This window comes from Sycon ciliatum, chromosome 1 (genome assembly GCF_964019385.1).
Source record: "Sycon ciliatum chromosome 1, ocSycCili1.1, whole genome shotgun sequence".
In the NCBI taxonomy this organism is placed as follows: Eukaryota; Metazoa; Porifera; class Calcarea; order Leucosolenida; family Sycettidae; genus Sycon; species Sycon ciliatum.
In genome coordinates, this window is record NC_088643.1 from 8,995,593 (window position 1) to 9,013,773 (window position 18,181).

At 47.9% G+C, this 18,181-nt stretch overlaps 2 protein-coding genes across 2 annotated transcripts; one reads left to right on the forward strand and one right to left on the reverse strand.

The window, feature by feature from the left end:
• Nucleotides 1-60: 60 nt before the first annotated feature.
• On the reverse strand, nt 61-9,116 carry LOC135812160 (A disintegrin and metalloproteinase with thrombospondin motifs 16-like). Its single transcript, XM_065325482.1, has 10 exons — nt 7,935-9,116; nt 7,226-7,295; nt 6,327-6,667; nt 4,827-5,010; nt 3,798-4,006; nt 3,348-3,431; nt 2,686-2,810; nt 2,064-2,216; nt 1,182-1,313; nt 61-727 (listed from the first exon to the last, which is right to left on the reverse strand). The coding sequence occupies exons 1-10, from the start codon at nt 8,028-8,030 to the stop codon at nt 541-543; spliced, it is 1,581 nt and encodes a 526-aa protein (XP_065181554.1). The 5' UTR covers nt 8,031-9,116; the 3' UTR covers nt 61-540.
• A 1,026-nt stretch (nt 9,117-10,142) lies between these two features.
• LOC135812234 (prohibitin-2-like) lies at nt 10,143-17,617 on the forward strand. Its single transcript, XM_065325579.1, is given in 12 exon segments — nt 10,143-10,317; nt 10,391-10,472; nt 12,087-12,166; nt 13,162-13,286; nt 13,779-13,838; nt 14,121-14,195; nt 14,737-14,791; nt 15,500-15,549; nt 15,551-15,604; nt 15,918-15,995; nt 16,330-16,403; nt 17,258-17,617. Coding segments are annotated over 12 exon segments (849 nt in total). The 5' UTR covers nt 10,143-10,232; the 3' UTR covers nt 17,289-17,617.
• The last annotated feature ends 564 nt before the right edge of the window (nt 17,618-18,181 follow it).

Here is an 18,181-nt window from a genome sequence, read left to right on the forward strand (position 1 = left end):
GAGTGAGTGAGAGTGAGTGAGAGTGAGAGTGAGTGAGAGTGAGAGAGAGAGGGGGGGGGGGGGGCAGTGGGGGTGGAGAACGAGGAGGGATCCCAGTGGACATGATAACAAACACAGCTACACCACTGATGCATTACCATCACCTGTCAAGCAACCAATACCATACTGTGGGCAAGTCCATGTAAAAAATTCTGTACGTAGGCCATAGCTCTAAGTTGGGCAAATTCAAATCCAGTCAGCATGACCGTCACTTGACAGCAGAATGAAGGCAGCCTACGGTGCGCCACGCCGAGGCCACATTGCTGGGATATCACAAAGTGCATACTCTTGCCACCAGATATAGCAAATCTGAGCACCACCTCAAACAATGATTACTATGACATTGGCAACAGGAACAACGACACACACAACGACAGAAGAACCAGCAGCAGCAGTAGCGACTGCGAAGACAATTTCCACGACAATAAAGACAACAACACCACAACCAGCAGCAGCAGCAACAGCAGCAGCAACAATCCAAACATAAACAGCAGCCACACGTCATAACGGCAAACTTCCTTGCGACCGACCTACATCGGGCCTGAACCGGGAGCAGAAGGTGTGATTCGGGAACTGAAACTGGCACTGCTGCTCCCGGCTATAGCGTTGCCCTGGCAACATGTAGTCATGGACAACAAGGCTATGGTGCTGCAGTGGACAATCTAGGATACACTGGGTCTCGTCAGTTCTGCATGTTAGCAACAAAAGCAACAAAATTGAACATGCACAAAAATGTCAGGTTTCAGGAGAAGAAACCTTGTTGTTGTTGTTGTTGTTGTTGTTGTTGTTGTTGTTGATTTTATTTTATTTCACAGTAACCAAACAAGCAGAGGAGCTCAATAACAAGGAAGCGAATGAAGATGCCAAGAAGCGCGAGGGGACTTAAAAGCAGAAAATATTCGATAATGGGGAATGGGTAAGTGGAATCTGGTCCGAGATGGACAATGAGAGCTCTGATACCGAGGGGCAACTAACTCCCAGCCAGGCATCGTCATAATCGTGTCGCCCTGGGCAACTGGAGACAAGGCGGTAACAACAGAGACGGACATGGTGTGTTTGGGCAGAATGCAAGTCACTGCAAGCAATTTGACAACATACGGACATGACTGATCACATGATCAGTGTGTGATGTCATCACCTACCCCAGAAAGCTGCGAAAGTAGGCCTTGCTGCAGTCGGAGAACTGCCAGAACTTCTTGGTGTTGGTGGCCGAGCCAACCATGACGTAGCCCTCGTCGGGCGAGCACACACTGCTATCGTGGTATGCGCCTAATCTGCACGGCGGAGTTAAAACGCCATTAGTGCGTGCACACACACACACACACACACACACACACACACACACACACGTACACACACATGCACACATGCATATAAACATATACACACATAAACACACACACACACATACACGCACACATACACACACACACACACACACACACACACACACACACACACACTTGCATGTACACCACGGAAGGTTGATGTAGATGAGTGGTTGGGCTAAATCCTGGCTGCCACACTGCATCCAATAGGGCTTGAAAGTGATGACGTCAAAACGGCCAGGGAGTAGTAAGTTGACATCAGATTTATATTTTTGGATCCACTAAAGTGTGACTTTGCTATTGCCCAAGTATGTGGGTGCATAGCAACCCACTCATGTCGCATGCAGGTGTGACTTTTATTTCGCCACCAGTTGTAACCCCGCCCCCAGTAGCCAAATCAGTCAGTTTCACTGGCTACATCACCATGCTGTGGGTAAGACCGCTTGAAATGTGCTTGGATCCATACAAAAACTGGATCCAAGTGGATCCAGTTTTCGAATTTTTGAAATTGTTGCTATGCTGTGACGTAGCACTTTCAAGCCCTATAGGAATTTAGGATAATATCAGGCATGCGAATAAACAAGAAAATCACTCATCGACATGAGTACATAATGAGTTCTACCCAACACACACGTCCTACTTGTGTTATAGTGCAACACCAAATCCGTAATAATGCTCCCCGCCGTTCAAACTCACACATGTCCCAGCTCATGAGCCATGACGACAGCGTTCTGTATACCGCGGTCGCGCACCACGGCAGCACTGGTCGTCGGGCTGCACAGGGACTGGATGTATGCACGGCCCAGCTCACCGCAACCGGCACGATTGTCAGCGGCACATAGGTCAAACCTGAACAGATGTGCGCACACACACGGAAATCATGTGACATGCAGCCTATTTAAACTGAGGCAAATCCGGCCCTGTGGCAAGCGTGCACATGACATCTCATTCTAATGTGCACGCATCACCAAACATCATCATGACATCATCATGACATCATCACCAAACATGTACACAAACGTGCACATAGACAGGCACATACAAGTTAGGACAAGCCGATAGACAGGCACGCACATGCACATACACATACATACGCACACATGTACAATCATGTACTTGTCTTTGCTCGCTACTAGAACTGGTGGGTCTCCGCGGGAGAGGGGAGAGAGATTCAAAAGGATTCTTGGAACACACGCACGCACGCACACACACACACACACACACACACACACAAAGACACACACAAACAGACAGACGGACAAAAAACAGACAAACAGACAGACACACACACCTTATCCCAAAGTCCCGACACACTCACCCGGTAAGCAGCATGGCGAAATCATGGTGTATGAAATTGCTATCCTGTACGGGATTAAGTCGCTGCTGAAATGTACCAAACTTGTCCAGAAGTGCGACGGAGTCATGACCAATCGGCATATTAGGCTAGAGATAATAACACAACACAATGCGAGAAGCACAGCAACACTTCGATATTGAATTTCCCACAAGTGCACTCCGCGCGCGCGCGCGCGCGCGCGCGTGTGTGTGTGTGTGTCCCATATGGTGCGGTGGTATGTGCAGTCGATTTCCAATCGAAAGGTTGCAGGTTCAAATCCCGACGATTATGGTCGCACACATCTTTCTTCTCTTTCTCATTCTTCTATCTCTTCTTTCATTCTCCTGGGTGGTAACCAACAGCCAGTGTATTCCAGAGTACGTGGTGTGTTGTGGTGTATGTGTGTGTGTCAAAAAAAGAATGAAAAATTGAAAAAAATGAAAATGAAAAATAGGGATTCACTGGCCAGAAAAAGCCACTTCAATCAGCTGTGTGGTGGATACCAGGCTAAACTTAGTGGCGGTCAAGGCGGGGAGGGGTATGGGGGCGGGGGAGGGTATGGGGTGGGGGGGGGGGGGTGTTGCCATGTCAACGCATGATCAGTGCGGGTTCCACCATCGGCGTTCACTCCCCTCGTGACTCACCTGGTGATCAGTAAGATAGATGATACGAGTCACGTGGAGGGTGATATCCAGCCCAGTGCTCTCCGGACTAAACACAGCCTGCATCTACAAACACCATTTTCAACAGCAACATTCACACATCCAAAACTCAGTCCGAGTCAGCGCTAAATTTCGACACACAGTGCAGCATGGTGACAAGGGAAAGGACCTGAGCACCCTGCTCACTATGTTGAGCTCATTGAGACAGGACGTGTCCAACACCTACTATCGCATAGATCGGAATTGACCATGGGCTGCCTGTTTACCTTTGCCTTCACGGTGGTGCGGTACGACAGGCTGTACCTGGTCACACGTGTCAGGTACTACATGCAATTAGTGCAATGTCGGTTTAAAACAATGGTTGCCGGCCTGGATGAAACACAGGTAAAGGCATTGCTGCTCAGTCCACCCGGTCCACGGCCGACAGCTTACCAGATTCATGAGAGTGAGCAGGTAGGTTTTCAAGGCGTCCTGGTCCCGGTCATGCTGCTCATACATGTAGGTGTCGACGACCAGCGCCGTCTCGATGTACATCGGCCCGTACTGGCTGTACACGTTTTTGCGCTTCGGATTGAACTTGGACCTGACTTCGTCCATGGCCGCGTAGAACGGGATGTAGTTGTACTGCGCTTCCCTATAGCCTGCAGAAGAGCATTGGATACAGTCACCATACGTTAACACTATGTCCGCTCCTTACGAATTGGGTTTTGAGCGTAGATTCAGGCCAGATTGGGTTGCCAGTTTTAGTAGAGCCCAGATTGAGCAGGAAAAGTCCAGATTGGGTTTGAAAAACCAAGGTTGAGTTTGAAACAGTCTAGATTGGTTTTTAAAAAGCCCAGACTGGGTTTAGAAAGCCTACATTGGGTTTTCTAGAATCCCAGAGTGGACCTTGAAAAAGCTCATAGCCCAATTGCTTCTGAACTCAACAGCACTCGGTGGGGGTGCGTTATGACTCACAAATCTATGCCGGCGCCACTTACATGGTACCCAGAGAGCGCCTCACCACAACCACTCGCTTGTGTGCATTTCTCTGGTGCCGTCACTGAACCTGGGCAGTCATGTGATGTGTATCGCCACAGTATGCAACCCGTGGACCAAACCTGTTCCGAATTGTCCGCATAATTTAAAAAAAGAGAAGCTATCTACAGTAATGAAGTCACGTGACCAATATTTAAAGCCAACTTCATCCATCATAGTTTGAAGTATGTGTTTTGTATGGTATGCGGGAAATGAGTGCGTGTAACACCAGACCATATCAACAAACTCATGCAACTACGTAAGCACACAACTACTTCCTGTGTGTACCTGTTGTGCACTGCACTCTGCCTATTACAGGCCATTGATCACTTTAGCAGGTTAAGGCACTGCCTCTGCAAAATAAAACTTCAAACAAACAAAAAACAAAAAACCTCACAACTGCCTTTCCTAGGTGTGTATATGTATATGGATAGCAACACTGACCTGCAGGATTCTTTCGTAGGCCGACGCCACAGTGTTTGCGATCCCCAGGCCCCGAGGTGTCAGAGTCGACTGAGCGCCGAACGACCATGTGCGTGTGCGAGTGCGCGTTAGCGCTGTGGTTGAGAAGGTACGGCGGTAACGGATGGATGAAGAAGGCGTCATCGGGGGAGAATATCGCACCCGTCTACAGTACAGATTGAATACGCATGCACAGTCCATGGCCATATGGTCCTAAAATGTAAACGCTTGTGCATAATACAGTCGTCCCTCTCTAATCCGGCGCCTTTTGCTACGGCATTTTCTGCTGGATTAACGAGGGTGCTGGATTAAGAAAGCCTGCCCTCTGACCCGGCCCTACCCAATTGCATGCATGTATCATACGTCAAAACGCAGGGTTTTTCCGTGTCGACCCCAGTATTTGGTGCACGGCTTTATATTCTCAACTTTTCTCCAGGAATATACACAGTGATAAAGTACAACAGAGAACATGTTCACATGTATACGTACTCTTGCACACACACGCACAGTCGATTTATGACTGCCGGATTATGAAATCAAACTACGTGCAGTTTGAGCGATTCGTTTCAAAAAGTCACTGCCGGAGGCGGAATTCAAGTGCCGGATTAAGATGTAGGAATTGAACGAAAAAAATCGGTTTCGTCAGAAAGTGCGCCGGTTGGCAAGGGTTCCGGATAAACAAGTGCCGGATTAGAGAGGGACGACTGTATATTCATTAGTTGAGGGAGTGGAAAAAGGTCTGAAGAAAAATTGACTGTCATCACCAGCTTGTACATGTAGTTGGACTTTTGCCTCCCCTCCCTAAATCAAACAAAGCAAATACAGTCGTGGTTTGAGGCACCAATACCCGGAGGCCAAGAACTCTAATGAACAAAAATGTAGTTTCACTACTTGCAGATACCCCATTCATGCAGGTAGACTACAACCAATTCCAGTCCCAGCATGCTCTTGTCACTTTTTTTATTAAAATGTGCTTCTGTAAATCAACAAAATGTGGCTGGCGAAAACTCTGGCCGATTTCAGAATAAATGTTTTGGCTGTCATTACACTGGCCCATGGCAGGGCTACCACTTGTTCTGATTATTCTTTCGTAAACACTCTAATTACGACAGATCGTTCGAACAAACCAACCGAACAGCTATTTCGCTATCTTAGTCGCATTTTGTTCAGAAAAGTGTCTTTTAAATCTGTTGCTTCAGGCCCTTGAAATCCTACAAAGGTGTTTGCTTCTAATGGGGTGCTGCCCCCTTATCCTGAGGGACTCTGCCCCTCGGCCCCTGGCCGGGGTCAACCCCTTCAGATTTCTACCAACAGAAGAATAGCAGCCCTGCGATTGAGATTTTCCTAAACGACGAATCAACTGCTTTGTTCCCTTTAAAATATGCAACCAGAGATATTTGTAAACTTAATTCTCATATTGCATCTGGTTTACCGCAAAAACACACGGAATCTGAATTATCCTCCAAATGGACTTCTGCTTACCATTCCCTTGCACGTACTAAAGGCTACGAGCGAGTCATTAGCACCGGTGATGTGTCCACGATAGTAGCAGTGCGTGGGCGCCATGATGGGCTGCCGATGGGTGACATTGCCCTCGGCTCCCATCAGCTCGATGACGGAGTGGTCGCTGAACATTGCGCTGCTCTCCTGCACCGCGACGTGGTAGTCGTTGTCGAATGCCGCCACCTTAAAGTATGCCTCGTCGGCGTACGGGGATGTGGAGCGGCGACGGCGACGACGATGACCAGCTTCCCGTAAGTCAAACGTGATGTGCTCGCCATCTACTGTCACCTCGCTCGGGTTGGTCGTATGGTACTCGTAGTCTGAGCCACAGAGTCGGGTAAACATCATGCATGAAAGAGACAGAGAGAGAACACAACTGAACATACATGTATGCCAATACCGGTGCACTTTAACACTCAACAGCTAGCGACACTTTTTCAGTGCCTCGTCAATCCAGTAGCTACATGGGACATCATCGCGGCATTACACTGTGGAATGATGAAGATTCGTGCAACTATGCACCAACAGACCTAGGCTCCTCTCAGTGTTTGGTTTCAAGCTCACTACAGCCCTGCGCGCATACACGTATGTATAATGAACAGTAAAGAAAAGTATACAAGGGAATACGTTATCTCCGGACAGCTATTTGACCTTGGTAGGTCTCATCAGCGGAGCTCAGAGTCAATGGCTGAACCTATCGCAATGAGATCCAGTGAACAAAGCATTTTTAAATTGGCTCAAAGCCAGAGTGCTCTGACGGCGAGAAACACAGCGAGCTTTGCGCGAGGGCAGATAACTTCCACGCTAGCAAGAAATAGTGCTCAAAGGGGAATCGAATACTAGAGCTGGAGATTCACAAAATCACAAATTCTCAATACCTTCTTCTTTGGATGTTCCAAAAAAGTTGTAAAGATGCTGGTCGGTCAGGAACTTGTGCAGGCCGTGACCCTGATGGGAGTAACAACAAACATGACAAGGAGACGAGCATAACTCCTGACTAGTTAGTTTTCATTTCCACAAAAAAAGCATGGTGAGCAATTGTAACACGGCCTATCATTCTGCGAGCTGCGTGTATTCTCCAGAACGGTAGAAATTCTAACAATAGAAGACATACACCTGCACATTCATAAAGCATTCACAACCCTCCATCATACCAAAACTGTCTTATAGCGGCTACATGATAATTATGGTAGCCACTTTGTGCTGTTTTCTTGCCTAGGAAGTTGGAACATAAGTATAGGACACGCCACTGGAAGTATTTAGTTCAGGCAGCAGAGGTAGACTAATGATCTTCTCATGTGGATAACATTGCTGCCATTGACTTTAATTTTCTATAAACATTTTAATATACCTTGGAGATTAAGACCATCAAGGACTGATATCTCTCCTTCCCCAACCTATAACCTAATCATTCTTTGATTAGTTTAGATGGAACAGGCACAGGCAGTTTAAGTCAGGACAAGAAATGTACCTCCCCCCCCCCCCCCCTCCCACCTCCCCACCCAGAGGACAGGAAATGTATGTATCATGGCGACTCCAGAACGACATCCCGGCTGATTGGCTGAATGCAGTCCACTAACGACGTACCGGAAAGCGTTCGTGTTCCGTCTCCAGTCCATGGCTCGGCGACACAACCGCACCAGCGAACAGCACAGAGAATACATGGACCCAGGAACACATCATTGCTATCAGCTGAAGGTTAGCAAGAGTGGGATGGAGAAACCGCCACCGGAGACGAAAGTTCTGCCAAAACAGCCACCGGAACGTTGAGGCAGGTAGCTTGGCCCAACTCCAAAGGCAATATGAATGAAAGAAGAGCTTGCTGTTTCTCTCACAACTGTTGGTGGTTGTAGAAGCTGCTCGTGTGAGATCCAAAAGTGAGTGTCCCACAGGACTATAATTATCATGCTGCTGTAACTATGAAGCACTGGACAGCAGCTAGGACAGGGTTGCCAGCCACTCAGCTGGCATCCCAGACTTCAATCTAGCTGCTGGCTGCCACCAATGCACCATGGCCTTCACTGGGTGACAATCACTGTCAGTTACTTGAACTAGGGGGACTGACAAGTGACAGCCTGTAAGGCTGTATTGCAGTGAATCGTGTGATACGCGGCGTCATCAGGGGGCACACAGGCATGGGACCGTTAGTGCCTAGTGGTCGTTACTACACACACAGACTCAGTGACTCTGCAGGCCCTCGACACTGCCACTGGGAAGTACACATGGTACAGGGGGCACCTGAGTGAGTTCAGCTTCCAGTTCCATCACCCGTCCACAACGGTCGCAGTACTACGAATCCATGAGCTTGATGATCCGTGATCGCTAAAGCCAAGCTGACTAGACCTGTTCCGAGCTCGGACAGCCAGAGCGGCAGAGGCCTAGCGCCACACGATGAGCAGCTCGGATTCAGACGACCGTATGCCAGTCAGCGTTGATTGACGGCATTCATGGCTAGGCTGGTGCTGCGAAACGGAACAAATGTCGTAATTATTTTAGATTTGCCCGGATTCCTTGGGCACAGCAAGCCAAGGAGGTAAACACCTACGCGCACCTTTATCATCACACCATGATGATGTCCATGGACTGATGTTATTACCGTACTGGGTTCGTAGGCTGAACTGGTTTTGCTCGGAAAGGGTAGCGCAGAGGTAGAACTCTGCACGCCGATGAGACAAACGCGTCTACACTAACTTACAGTCGTGTTACATCTCAGCACTCAGTGTTCGCACTGCGGCTTCTTGCAAGTATGAAAAGGTGATAATTATGCTTCCATCAAGACAAGTGTGCACAAAATGAAATGTCTATGGACTATTGCTTCCATTCACAAAGGTCTAACTCTAAGGTTAGTAAGGAACAGTGCAGCATGCAGTGCGTTAGTTTCCACAAATCCCGAGCAGAAAATCTGAGTCCAATGACATGCATGTTTCACCTAGAACCAGGCAAGATTCTTGCGTTCCCGAAGTCGCGAATAACGACACTCGAACGGACAGGCTGAATCATGAATGTTTGCGTGTTACAGCTCTGCTGTACTACTACTAGGATCAGGAGTCTAGGACTGAAGCTAGTGAGATGTTGATACCGGTAACCTACTGAGTCAGTCTGTATCTCACTTCTCAGGACTGAAGTTGTTGCTATTTGCGAGGTGGTTGACCATGTTGACTGTAGTCGTGTAGAACGATAATATGAAGCCAAAAAATTACCAGCCAGCAGGGCGATATCTTTCAACCAACGCTCACTCGCTCAGCATTTCAAGCTGTGGATGAGAAAGCAAGTTGCAAACTACCGTAGTAAACCTTGACCATTTTTGGGTCGTGTAACGCGTGTTTTTGCTTTTGCTCTTTCATGGTTTCACACTATTGGCGTTGTGAAATCCGTTCTCAAGTAAACCGTGACTGTCCGCCAGCAGTTCAGGTTCCCTGCTTGAGCGTCGTCTTCCGAGTGTACTTCCTTCTCCGCCTTCATCACCACACGACTCACAACTGACACAAGCAGACATCATCCAACTAAATCCAAGAAGGAGGCTAGGCTGTCAAGCTCACCAGTTACCTGGGTTTCGGATGCGTGGTTTCCATGGGAAGACGGAGCACAGAGCAGGGAGTAGTATTAATTTTTATTACTCCCTGGTACATAAATGCAGAGCTCCAAGTCTACATTTTAGTACTCCCTGGTTGCGTCACTCTTCAGTGTTTTTTTTTGCGTTGCGCAATGCATGCACAGCGCACCGATGCATGAGTTCAAGCAAAAATGGCACAAGCGACCGCATGGGCCATGGGATCGATCGATCATGCACTCGTGAGCGTGAAAAAGCAAAAGTTTGTGTTGGCAGCTTTTGCATTTTGTTTTGAGTTTCCCTGCATGTTGCTGAACTTCGAATAGAGAAGCAAGATGAACAGGATTGCCGCTGCTGGCGCTGCCGGCGTTGCTGGTCTTGTGGGACTTGGAATAGCTGGCTCAAGCTGCTTTTATTCAGGTACAATCCGTGTGTGGAGGTTACTGTCGCCCGGATTTCTCTCAATAGAAATTCATAATTTTTTTGCTCGCAGTTGAGGGTGGTCACCGTGCCATCATTTTCAGTCGTGTTGGAGGAACCAAGGAAAATGTATACGCCGAAGGACTCCACTTCAAGTACGTAGGCGTATGCTCACCTTCAGGTTCATTGTGTGTGTTGTCTGTCCGTACGGATAATGACCGGAGGTGACATAATCTCATCGTGATCGCTCTATCATAAATAAGTGTCCTGGTGAAAGATTGGCCCGTAGGAAGATCTTCCGAGATTTGGGGAATAAGCTGCACTAAGCATCCATTGAAATGAAGTAATGTTATTATACTCTCTGTTGAATTTGCCTATGTTTGGAGTTCATAATACCAATATCACCACTACCACCTCCACCACAGTCTTATGTTGCAATTCAAGAACTATATCTCTCCAAATGTTAGCCCCTGGGGGCTTCATCAGGGAAGCCCGGGGGGGGGGGGGGGGGGGGAGTATTGGTGTTCAATCTTATCAAATTGACGCACTTATCAAAGTATCTCTTCACTTCATGGATATTTTTGTTGGCTGGTCGATGTGGACATCAGTTGTTCAATGGAACCTCACCAAAGTGGGCATCCATGGGACTGGGCAAACATGTACTTGCACTCTTTTGTGAGGTATCCTGGCTATTGAAACCTGGTCTGATGTGATCTTTACCGACACGCATATCAATTATTGATGAAGACCCAGGGCGGTACCGGTGGATATCTGCACGAGCCTGCTCCTGCCATGAATGCGGATACTACATAAATGCAGACGCCTTTGTGATACTGGGTCTACCCGAGGACAAGCTCCATACTCTATTTGATCGCCTGCCAACCTTTGATCTCCTTATGAACTTCGCTAATAACGACTGCGGATATAACGACAATTCGCGAATAACGACAGAATTTCCATGCCCAGAGCAAAGTCCCATCTAACGGCAACACGTATAATGAGACTTCGGGTATAACGACACTTCGCGAATAACGACACTGTTCTGGTACCCCGCCAAGTGTCGTTATACGCACAGTTGACTGTGCATTCAGAACATTGCTGGGCGTGCCAGTGTTTGATATTGGTTAGGTTCTGCTCTATGTGAATGGAAGTGCAGCATGAAGACCTGAGTACTTGCATATTTTGGGCTTCACACGTCGCGAAGAAGATGTTTTGGTCTACATTCAGAATTTCACACGAAAAAAGCATACCACTTTTTAAAGTGGGAGCTGGAAAATTCAGATACCAAATCTGATAGTTTTCTGACAGACTGCTGCCATATTTGAGTGATGCCCATCAGATCATTATGCATTTTCTGTGCGTGCGCCGCATCATAACATGAAGATCCTCATCTCCGCGTAGAAATCTGAACCCCAAACTTTAGCATTATCGATGGAACCCTTTCAAATGGTGTCAATCTGCGCGGTATCGGGTTTGACCGAGTGCACATGTACTCTAGCGATGTGGCCAAGTAGAAGTGCAGCTAGGAATGTACACATTCACACAACTACAAGTAGTTGGAATTCAATTTTGGCTTCACAACAGGCGCTGCACATGTGTGTATCTAGGTCATTCGGCCCAAATATGCGCATGATGATGGTCAAAATTGTGTGTGTGTGTTGGGGAGGGGGGGCGGGTGCACATGCGCACACATTTCCATGCAAGCCACACACATCTAAATGTAAATTTACTACATTTCCAATTGTGATCTTGCTGTTGCTTTTCACTAGGTGGCCGTGGCTTCAGTGGCCCATCATCTACGACATCAGGGAGAGACCCAGAAAGATCTCCTCACCAACTGGTACAAAAGGTGGGTTTCCTGTGCTCAAGCGTTCTATGGCCACCCAGAATTAACTCGTTGTTTCGGGTCACCCGACCGCAAAATGGTTTTTTTTGATTGTGCATGCAAATGTATGTACATGACTAGGCTATGTACACACGCGACCCTAAAATAATAGCAGTGACTGAGTCCAGACGTCGATCTCAGAGTCAGAAGCAGCCAAATGACAGGCTGCAGCGCTTGGTGACGGCGTTGTATATTCTCCAATCCGCGATCGGTCCTGAAACAACATCAGCTCCGCCACTGTGTCGCTCATTGACAGAGGTTTTGGTGAGAGCTGCTCGTCAGACTCGTTTGCTAGCGAGGTCAAGATCTGGCCCTGGAGCTAGCTGGGGACCTAGATCTGAAGGCGCTGGATTGTCTAGATTTGATCGACTGGCTTGATGGACAAAAGCTATTCGATAATTATTATGTATGCACGTGGCCATATAGCGCGCATGGCACAACCAAAATAAAAAATATAATAAAATAGACCCGACCGACCGACCCTGGTACGGATGAGTGAAGTGACCCGAAACAACGAATTAATTCTAGGTGGCCTATTCTGTTTTGTTTTTTTGTGTAAACACCGCATGGCGACTCCTTGCGTTTTACCACCGTTTCCTGTGCAATTGCTGTGTTGAATCGGACCTTACGTAAAGGAACTCCAGGTACTGCTGTAGTGATTTGAACCATTGGTACTGTATGAATAGCATCAAGGCCCGTCCACATCCGCATGCTTGTTTCTAGCGAAACTCGCGCTGCCAACGCCTTTGGTGATTCTGTGAAAGGCGCGCGTGTGTGTGTGTGTGTGTGTGTGTGTGTGTGTGTGTGTGTGTGTGTGTGTGTTCGCGCACGCTCGCTCGCGTGGGCGTGTGTGCATGTTGGAGCTTGATGGTGCGCTCACTTGCTTTGTTCAATAGTTCAACGTGTAAGCATTGCTAAGCAACATTTCGCTTTGTTTTGCTTGTTTGCTGCTTACACAGATCTTCAGATGGTGAACATCTCCCTTCGTATCCTCTTCCGTCCCCAGCAGCACAACCTTCCAGACATGTTCAGATCGTATGGTACAGACTACGATGAGAGAGTTCTTCCCTCCGTTGCCAACGAGGTGAGAAGTGTTTACTACTTACGTGTGTTGTTTCTTTCCTGCTTCCTCCTATGGATTCAGATCCTGACCCATCGATCTTGTGGACATGGGCTTTACTTTGGGCATTGCCACTCCGACCCCCTCTCTTCCGGACCCGTCAGTCTTGTGGACATGCAGGGCTTTGCTTTGGGCACCCCCCCCCCCCCCCCCCCCCCCCCCCCACACACACTTGCTTTTCATGACATACGTTTGCGTAGATAGTCACTGATCTTGACCTAGCGCATACTGCAGTGTACCGGGTAGTTTCCTCGTCTATGTGCGCTATGTTTAAATTGTACTTCGTTTGTGTCACTGGCGAGCTGGTTATCCATCGCATTGCCCATAGCGTGCCAAATGCCCACAGGCTGCACGTTTCCCCTCGTAGTTGCTGCTGCTCCACAGTTCTTGCATAATGCGTCTAATGATGTTTGGTCTGCTGTGTGTGCGTGTGTGTGCGTGCCTGTTGTGCTCTAGGTTCTGAAGAGTGTCGTGGCTCAGTTCAATGCTTCGCAGTTGATCACCCAGAGAGCAAAGGTTAGTAGCTCAGCTGGCAGTAGTGGCAAAGTGGCAGCTAGTGTCCCATCGGCATCCGTCCATCATGAGTCTCTCTACACCTGGTTGCGTGTTAATCTCCCAGTGCTCTGGTGCCGCAATCTCTAACTCCGTGCTAGTTGCCTTGAGTGCATTTTTCTCGTTGTGGTGAATGCTCGTGGAAGAAATTGATCCGGGGAAACCAGAGAAACAGCTTGTTTGCACACACCGAATTTATTGCCAATTCCGTCGTCTTCGTTTTGCTGTGCCTTTCATTCAATCCAGGTCAGCGCTCTTGTTCGTCAGGGTCTCGTACAGCGCTCCAACGACTTCTTCATCGACGTTGTGGACGTCTCCATTGTACGTCCGTGTGCTGTGCCTGTGTTTCTCCTTGTTGGCGGGCGTGTGTACCTTGCGTTCCCTGCTTGCGTTGGGCATGTGATAGTGCTAGTTTTTTTCTCTGTGGCGTGTGGTCTCTGTACGAGAAGGGGGGCGGGGGGGGGGGGGGGGTAGAGAGAGGGGAAATCAGTAAGCGGGGGGGGGGGGGGGGGGGGGCGAGATCAGCAAGGCCTAATGCGGCGAATGCATTTTTGCGCGTGGGGAATACATGTATGCGTGTAAGGGGAAGTGTAGGTGTGTGTACAGCAGGAGGTTGGTCAGACCAGGTGTTGTGAGATGTGACTGATCCATCCACACGATAGGTATCATGTTGTTACACCACAACACTGTAAAAAGATCTGTTCCCAATAATTATAATGTACTTTCTGTAGGAGTCAAATTCATTAGAAGTCCTAGATTATAACCGATGGTAAACCTGGCATTGTTCTTGCCTCTGCTAGCTAGCAAAATTCTCTTCCTTCCCTGATAGCTGTGAGTGTGGTGTGATGTGTTTTTTTCTCAGACCGACTTGACCTTCAGTGGCGAATACACGGCTGCTGTTGAAGCCAAACAAGTTGGTGAGTGGGATTGAGCAATCGCATGATGAGCAGTCTGATACGTTCGTTTGACCAGTTTCTGGTGGTGTTGTTCGTCCTGCTTGCACTCAATCTGTGCGGATATAAAGTGCATGTAGCAGATTTTCGAGTTTGTTTAGATGCCTTCCGGTCCTTGTCTCACCGGTATACTCTAATTTCAGAAATTTTCGCTGCTCAATATTTTCGGTATGAGGGCAACAGGCCAGGTTAGGTGAACAGAAATTTTCGGTACAGAGAAGCAGTTCCCTATTGGATTACGTGTGTTAGTGTTTGTTCGGTGTATTGAAATTTTAGGTATGAAACAGACGCACCGAAAGTACCGAAAATAAAAGTACACCGAAAATTTGTGAAATTACAGTAATCTATTTATGCACACTTCAAAATTAGCCACACAAGTAAAACACTGTAAAACATGTCATTTTCGGTGATTTCGGTAGAGAAACCAGGCACCTAAATTTAAATTACACCTAAAAGGCACTAGAGTATGCACTGTATGTGAAGGGAATGCCGGTCACCTAATTCTACATTACACCTGAAACCTGGCAGGTCCCTGGCACCGAAATTTTAATGCACCTAAAATTACATGTTTTACAGTAATCAGTAGTGACAACATGTTACTAGTGGGTGAAGTTCAGATATCATTGGTATACATGGTATTTGTTTGTTCACTGTGCTGCCATGCCAATACAGCCCAGCAGGAGGCACAGCGCGCCACTTTCATCGTTGAAAAGGCTAAGCAGGGACCGGCAGCACAAGGTCGTACAGGCCGAGGGAGAAGCTGAGGCTGCCACTATGATATCCTCTTTTGCACGTTGCGTGTGCCTTGCTTGTTTTGCTCTTGTTCACTTCACTCATTTGCTATTCGAACACTGTGATTGGGTTGAGAGTCTTGTTTGTCAACTCTGCGAGAAAGGCTAGCACATGCTCTCTCTCTCTCTCTCTCTCTCTCTCTCTCTCTCTCTCTCTCTCTCTCTCTCTCTCTCTCTCTCTCTCTCTCTCTCTCTCTCTCTCTCTCACACTCACTCACTCACATACACACACCTCCCTCCCTCTCCATTACTGTTAGCGTATGAGCATTGTTTGCCTTGACTGAAGTTGTTCTGTGCACTTGGGTAAGGCCATGCGTGACAATCCCGGCTACCTGAAGCTCAGAAGAATCCGCGCTGCACAAGCAATCTCAAAATCTGTAAGTCCAACATTCGCCACTCTGTCATTGTTTTTGGGGGGGGGGGGGGGTCCACATCTCCCTTCCCTGTGTGAGAAAGTGGGTGTTATGATCACGGTGGACTCTTACATGATGAAAAGTTGAACTGCCATGCGTTTGAACTGTTTGTTGCTCAGCCCCTGTTCTCGCAAAGCATACAGCACTTGTGCAATTTACACTGCGCGCCATGTTTGCCTTGTCGTGTTGTAGACGAGGGTAGCCAGCAGTTGGGTGTTGCTACCCTCGTCCTAGGAAGGGTTTGATGCATGCTAACCGTGTACCTATGTACTGCCTCATCACATCTGTGTTCGTACAGATTTCCGAATCCCGCAACCGTGTATACCTCGACAGCGATGGCCTCCTCCTTGGCCTGACAGGCGGTGAAGAGATGTAAGTTTCTACTCCTATGTTCTAGCATTTACGTGCACAGTAAAACTTCCCAGATCTGGACGTCCCTAATCCGGGCACGTCCGTCTATTGGGCACCTTTCTGACCCATCTAGAGTCACAGAAAATGGCTTTTCAATGAAAAACTGCCCCGAAACAGTCATCTTGATTGGCATAAAAATCTTACTGCAGTAAACACTTGAGAGTTTTTGAGTTATGGGCAATTCCTAGTTACGGGCAGTGCTCTGTCCCAGCCTGCACGGATCTGGGCAGTTTTACTGTAGATCCTTCAGTGTAGGGAACCAGGGATCCGTGTACTATTATCATAGCTTCATGCTACGGTGCCTTATAGGCCATTCACACGACGTGCAAGAATTTCCATGCCCAGAGCAAAGTCCCTTCTACCTGTATACATATAATGAGACTTCGGGTATAAGGACACTTCGCGAATAAGGACACCTTTCTGATGCCCCGCCGAGTGTCGTTATAAGCGAAGCTGACTGTATTTGTGATTAGATAGATGCAATGGCTGCGGTGTATCTTAGAACCTGCATACCCTGCAATTAGTGGCAGAATATGTGTATAGGTTTAAAAAAAGAAAAAAGAAGAGCTGTTCAGGACAGTGACCAAGTAGGAACTGTACATGATTGTATAGCAAAACCGCTAAAGGATCACCTACTCCTTACAGAATGCACTGCAGTGGTCAATGATTCTTTGGCCAACGCATCTGCATTGTGTACTTGGCTCTCATCGCACGTTTTCTGTTGAAGTTTATGTAGGTTGACTTTGTTCTCATTGCCATGTCGTTTGACTTCTTGACGCACTGTGTTGTTTCCTTCTCTCCTCTTTCATCTGCAGGGCCGAGAAGGTGAAGTCATCTCGACGATGAGCGGCAAAACGTTTGTTTTTTAAATTCTTCCATGACGACTTCATCCTGCCTTGCTTGCCGTTCGGCTCGCTGTTTCAAGTTCTTTTCAGTTGAGGTTGTGTAGACGACAGTAGGAGAGTGATCGTGCTGGACTCTGTACTGTTGTCATGTACCGACATTTAGTTAACAGCTTACTTGGACCCTCGCGTTGTGTACCAACATTTAGTTAACAACTTGCCTGGACGTGCCATTGTTGTGTTGGCAGTGGTGTCCGCTCCTTTTCATGATCTGGCTCAGTTGCCTGCACGGCATAATTATAATGATGCTTGCACATGCATCCTAAACCGTGATATGCTCACCGTGGCCTGGCTTAATGTAGTGTGTGTGTGTGTGTGTGTGTGTGTGTGTGTGTGTGTGTGTGTGTGTGTGTGTGTGTGTTGGGATTCACTGGCCAAAAAAGCCACTTCATAGCTGTGTGGTGTAGACCTGGCTGAATAGTGGCGGTCAATTCTTCAGCCTTGCAAGCTGTTGAACGGTGCAATCCCAGCACTGCTATGGCTTCTGCTGTAGCATCGCTATCATCGCCTCTGGCGATGGGCGTCAAATGGTCCAAATGGTGTGTGTGTTGGGGGGGGGGGGGGGGGGACAAGGTGTAGCCAGCCTGAAACCGAAGGGGATAGTTCATTCCGCTTGTACAGGGGGGCCAGATCTGCATCGCTTCAAACACGGTGTTTGCTATACAAGTGCATAGCAGGTGTTCAGTGTGTTTCCATTCTGATTTACCAAGAGTACTGTACATACAGTAGAGTTGTGCGTCCGCGGTCCAAGAACGTTGTTTCCAAGGGGTTAGCCAGCTGCCTGGGACGTTCTTGTTTTTCAGAAACCTGGCTGCGTTCTTATTGAACATTCTCGGA